The 6000-nt window shown below is 38.4% G+C and overlaps 1 protein-coding gene across 2 annotated transcripts in view; it reads left to right on the forward strand.

Moving 5' to 3' along the window:
• The window catches only part of SLK (STE20 like kinase), a 56071-nt gene extending 50453 nt beyond the window's left edge, over nucleotides 1-5618 (forward strand). For both annotated transcript variants that reach the window (XM_019459347.2, XM_019459349.2), the window contains one exon: nucleotides 1967-5618. In XM_019459347.2, coding sequence (XP_019314892.2) covers nucleotides 1967-2113 — 147 coding nt within the window. In that variant the 3' untranslated portion in view covers nucleotides 2114-5618. The remainder of the gene's footprint in view (nucleotides 1-1966) is intronic.
• Nucleotides 5619-6000: the final 382 nt, after the last annotated feature.

The raw sequence follows: 6000 nt of genomic DNA on the forward strand, positions 1-6000 counted from the left end.
TGGAGCCTGATGCAGGGCTCAATCTCATGAACTGTGAGGTCAAGACCTGAGACAAAATCAGGAGTCGGACGCCTGACTGACTGAGCCACCCAAGTGTCCCTGCTATTGCTATTGTTTATTGTCTTATTATTGGTTCATGTCCTAAGCACCCATTTTCCACCTGGATGTTCCATTCCTTCTTATATCATTCAGGCCTCTGTTCCAACATCTCGTCGAAGGTTTCTCTTTCTGATGACCATATATAAAATAGCCCCCATGCTCCCCTCAGACATTCCCTGTCCCCTCACCTTTGTTTTCCTTCATAACATTCTTCACCAGCAGACAGACACATTTGTTTATTGTTTGTCTTCTCCCACAAGAATGTATGCTCCTTGAAAGCAGGGACATTATCTCTTTGTTCACTGATACATATCTGCTTCTAGCACAGTTCCTGGAAAATTGTAATGATTAATACATAACCTGTTGAGTGTTTACTGAAGATTTTGAACTCAGAGAAGATCAAACTGAACTCAGCAGCCTTTCTCCTTCATCTCCACCTCACTTTTCCCACGTTCAGTCCCACCCACCAATAGTGTTCTTTCCAATACCCCGTCTTCTTAATTACATCTAGTCTAGCAATGTGAATTATCTTTCATTTCCATCACATCCCATTTCAATGAGATGACAAATAACTTTGACTCTCTCTTTATAATATTTCTCTTTCCCATTGCTATCATTCTGCTTGCTTAAAATTGGCCTTCTGATCTCGAGTTCCTTTTTGTTTCTTCCTACTTGCCCGCTATCACCAGAGTATATTCAAGAATGTCTCTGACACTGGCATTGTGGTATTGATAAATCTACAGTTCCATCAGAATAAAATAGAAATGCTTCATTTTGATTTTGAAGCTGTCATAGTGCCATACATTGGCCGCAGTCAATTTTTTTTTCTTTTTTTAATGTTTATTTTTGAGAGAGACAGAGAGAGTGTGAGTGAGGGAGGGACAGAGAGAGAGGGAGACACAGAATTTGAAGCAGGCTCCAGGCTCTGAGCTGTCAGCACAGAGCCAGATGCGGGGCCCAAATCCATGAACTGTGAGCTCATGACCTGAGCCGAAGTCAGACGCTCTACCAACTGAATCATCCAGGTGCCACGGCCACAGTCAGACTTTCTAACTGCATCTTCCACAGGCCACTTTCTGCCTGTTCATATTCTGGTAATGAGTCTAATCACCATTACTCACACCAAGTCTGTGGTTTCCTGTCTGTGTGCGTTGTTTCAGTCCCCTCTGTCTGGCATGCCTTCCACATCCTGTCTATCAAATTTTTATCTTTCCTTCAAGGCTGAGCTCCTGTTTCACCTCTGAAAAACCTTCCTGTTTCTTTCCATTTTCTCCTAAACTTTGTGCCTCTACAGCAGCACTTATCCCTGAGTCATTTGTCCACAAAGTCATCGATACCTAGAGTATTTATCAAGTACTTACTACATTTGCTCTGTATTGTGTAAAGATGAATCCGCTTTAGGGCTTACCTTCAAATAGCTTATTGTCTAGTGTGGAAGAAAAGACCTGCACACCAAAAATCAAAATAAAAAACAGAAAACGGAAAGTGCCATGTGGGAGAGACAGGTAATAGTTAATAATAGATGCCAGCTTTTGAGTGCCTAGTATGTTTCACATTTAATCCTCACATAGCAACCCATTGAGGTAGGTGATATAGTAATATAGTCCCTATTTTACAACAGAAGAATAAAATGCATCTGTAATAGGGAGAAGGTAAGTAATTGACCCAAGTTATATACATTCACATGGGTGAGCCAGAGGCTTGAGTCTAGGGCTGTTCATAGCCTATTCTAAATGTTGAGCACTCTGGTCTTCCTTAAGATAGCATACAGAGAGAGTGTTTTGAGCAAATAGTTTTATTCTTGGCTGTCAGAGTAAATTCTATTTGTAATACCAGCACATAATTTCTTTTTCCCTTCCTTTTTAAGACACTGGAAGAAGAGTTTGCCAGGAAACTGCAGGAACAGGAGGTGTTCTTTAAAATGACTGGGGAGTCTGAATGCCTTAACCCATCAGCACAGAGCCGGATTTCCAAGTTTTATCCTATCCCTAGCTTGCATTCCACAGGGTCGTAACAATAGGAAGCAGTCTGTGGTTCGGTTTGGCTTTTTAAATATGTCATTCTGTTCTCTTCATCTTCTGCCACAATCTATATCAGAGAGCTTATGAAGACAATCACCTGCCTCACCTTCTAGGTGTTTTTTGTTTATTTGTTTGTTTGTTTGTTTAGCAAAGATGAAGGGAAAGGAACCGTGACAGATGCTAGGCCATGTTGGCGAAGTGGCATCTTGCAGTAATTCCCTAAGGTGATTTTGTATATTAATCTTAAAAATTGTGTTCTTTAGACACTGTTAGGTGAAATACTTTAGAAATAAAATGTTTGAGGTGTTTTTTTTTTTTTTTTAAAGCTGTTAGGTCACTATTAGTGAATATCTTTTTACCTGACCTAACTTCTCAGTGATGCCTAAATTCTGTAGTTGCAACTCTGCTGTAGAGAGTTGGAATAATTTTATTTTGGTGAATCTGCTCTCATGAAAAAGCTATGAGTTGCTCAAAATACCATATTGGTTGAGTAAATAAATCTATTTTATCTTTAAATAGCAACAAACTTTTTAAAAAGAAACATTATTTCAATAGTTTGTCTAAAATACTTTCAGTCATGAGCTAAAAATTAAGGGTGCTAGTTTTATTAAAATAGTGCCTAAAACACTAAATTTCATTGGAGTCTAAAGTAGGATTTTCTCTTGATTCAACAGGGACAAACATCCTTAGCATTAAACATTATCGTATTTTAAGTCTTGCTCCTGTTACCATTTGATGAAATTTCCATCCTAAAATCTATGTTTTGCAAGGTTGGAAAGATGTAAAAAAAGTAGCTTTTAGATACTGAAATTCGGCACGTAACACTCACCAAATTGAAAGCATGGACTTAGCATTCCAGCTCATTTCCTAAAAGAGTCTGTGAGCTGGGCAAGGGACCTCTTCCATCCTAGCACACTTCGTCCGTTGAAGACTCTGCAGGCTCTGCGTTAAATGTACTTTCTGAAATTAATCTTAAAAGAGGCATTTGTTCAGAATACTTTTTCAGAAAGCATTTAAATAAAATACTTAGGCAACGTCAGAAATGACTGTGTTGTTGAGAGAAAGTCATTTGTATTTTGGTTTTATTTAGTTCCATGTTTAAATTATTTGATTTGAATGGGAAAAGCCTGACACCTTTACCATCTGGTTGCTGATATGTGTAATTATTAATGAAATGTTCACTCTTGGTCCCTCTTGTGGCGTAGAATTCCAAGCCCGCGTCAGGTCAAGCAATATTATGAAATGTACTTGGGTCGGTGAGACGGCACATTTGTAAATCATGCTTGCTGCTTGCCACTTCCAGCCTGTTCTCTCCGAAGAGTACCAGGTACCAAGTTGTGGAAGTTTCATTTTTTAGTTACGTTACGTTTGAGGCTGGTGAAAAATTCAAGTGTAATTTTGTGGGAACACTGATTCATGTTAAGAAAATGTAAATATGTGTAGTAGCACTTTCTTGCAGTTAATTTGAAAACTTTGAATGCTGAACCTTATTTTGTCAGTGGTTTAGATGATTTAAAAATGCATGTGTGATTTTAATTTTGTAATTGTTTTGACAAGCATAATTTCTTGGACAACTTTGTAGGTAGCCTTAACTTCTGGCCAAGTTTGTTTTTTATATAAGTATATATACATATATATATATACATATATATATATATATTATGTATGGTTGTAAATTCATACACTTATCACATTGAATGTGTTGCTGTATACAAAACTCTTTTAATGCTTTATTCTCAAATGCTGGGTTGAAAAATGTTTTGAAAGCCTTTTAAAGTATATATCTTTATAAAGTAATATTCAGGATGATGATGGAAATTGTTTATATTATTATGATAAAAATGACATTATAATGTTACCCAATGTATTTAATGATTTATTTGCAGAGGGAGAGAGGAGGAAGGTTCTTACTACTCTCTCCTTTGAAATTTTCAGTTTATTGGCTTTATAAAAAGAATTCAGGTAGTGGACATTTTTTCAGTATCTTTTAAAGGATATCCTGTGTGCTAAATAGCTTGTGGCACATAATCAATTTAGTCTGAATATTTGATTCTTTTTATTCTTTTCAACTTGTCGTGAGAGTATTGAATAAAGAAAAGAGGCTCAGAGTAGAATGGTTGACACTCTGGTAAATTTATTAGCAAATCTTGTAAAACCCTTAAAACTGCCCTTTGGATTCAATGTCCTTGCTGGAGTTCTCTTTCATATATAACCATACTCATGTGGGTGCAGGACTGCAAAATGATACATACGTAGAGATGAACAATTCATTTTAACGCTTAAGTTACATAAATCTTTGCAAAAAGCATTTTGTTACAGAATATGCTGTTTTTACCCGTCCCCGCTCACTTCTTGTTAAGCCCTATATTCAAATAGATAATAGTGGTCATTTGTTCTTGCATGAAGTGTAGGTGGAGAACTGGGGACGGGCACAGACTTCTTTGAAGTCAAAGGGTACAGTCAGATCCATTCCGTTTTTGGTGGTGTTGTTGCTCTGGCAGGATGTGCTATGAAACACATCAAAGAGTCTGTGTGTGCCCCGACGCCAGCCTCCCTCTTCTCCCTGCGTGCTCTGAACGCACCGCACGCCACACTTCTGCAGGCCTGGCTCCAGAGCCAGTTGCACCAGGTTGCCTTTCCTAGTCCTGTCCGTCTGTAGTTGAGTGTGAACTGCTGAGTTAGCTGCTATTCTTTATGGAGTCACAATTAAGCTTTTCTTACCCTTTCCAGTGGGCAGTCTGTGGGGAGCGGGGGGTAAAGAGGAAATTGAGAGTGCTTATCCTTTGTTGAAAATATTAGAACTTTCCTGTGACAGGACATGGCAAATTGTAATTAAATATAAACCGAACCAGAGCTACCTCTAAGTAGTGTTTCCTCAAGCACAAAGCTCTCAGGCATATGAGACCCGCTGTAACGGAGGGTCTCTGATTTCTTGAGCATCAGCGAGTTCAGAAGTGACTGTCTTTTGTACTCTGTTAGTTCCCTGGTGACTACACGCTTTCTCCCATTCCACACTGTGCTTAAATGACAAAGACTCTTCTGAGAAGCCAAATTCTGTCCGAGATTAGCTATAGGTATTGATTACAGGAGGGCTTAGAACTGGCGTGGAAGAGGAGTTACTTTAGCTCCAGTTCTGAGAATCTTCTGATGAAATACATCACTTCTTTTCAAGGAGACGATCTTTTATAGGAAATGGGATATTTTAAATGCTTTTCTTGAAGGCTCAACAGTTAATGTCTCTATTGTTGCTAGTCTGTGGCTGACATGGTTTTGACATGGCTTTAAAATTTCTGCTAAGCTTGAGTAGAATGTTACACCAGTTTTAAATGTTGGCTGCAGCTTTTGGTGATCCTTTGCTGATTTTTTACAGTGTAATAACCTCATAAGCTGTTTTCAAAATGAATTTTGTTTCTGATTATGCCTCTTGTCTATTTGGGAGCAACATGTCTTTTCAATCATGGGATTGACAACTGAAAAATAAAGTTATTTCTTAATCTACTCTGGCAAGTGGTCTTTTATTAAGAATCTTTGATACTGGCTTGTCCTGCATGAAAACGTTTGGCAGCATTTTTTGGTCCTAGTTACATCTTAAACCCTCACAGTCCTCCAAGCAGCTGGACCCTTCCAGACTTGCTAGTGTTCCCACCCGACTCATCACCACACACAAGAATGTAGTTTTAACTGCTAACTTGGAAACGGAGGTTTTTAGCTTGGCTGGAGGGAGGCATAGCATGTCATTTTCTAATCCAGGAGCATCACACATTTTTGAGCTCATTCTTTTTTGTTGTTTTTTTTTTTTTTTTTTTTTTAAGTGAAAACAGGCTCAGATCCATTGCCATCCAGCCGAAGATTTATCTCGTTATCTGTCCTTCCCTTTCTG

This window comes from Panthera pardus, unplaced genomic scaffold, assembly GCF_024362965.1.
Source record: "Panthera pardus isolate Hobbes unplaced genomic scaffold, ASM2436296v1 HiC_scaffold_22, whole genome shotgun sequence".
NCBI classification, from domain to species: Eukaryota; Metazoa; Chordata; class Mammalia; order Carnivora; family Felidae; genus Panthera; species Panthera pardus.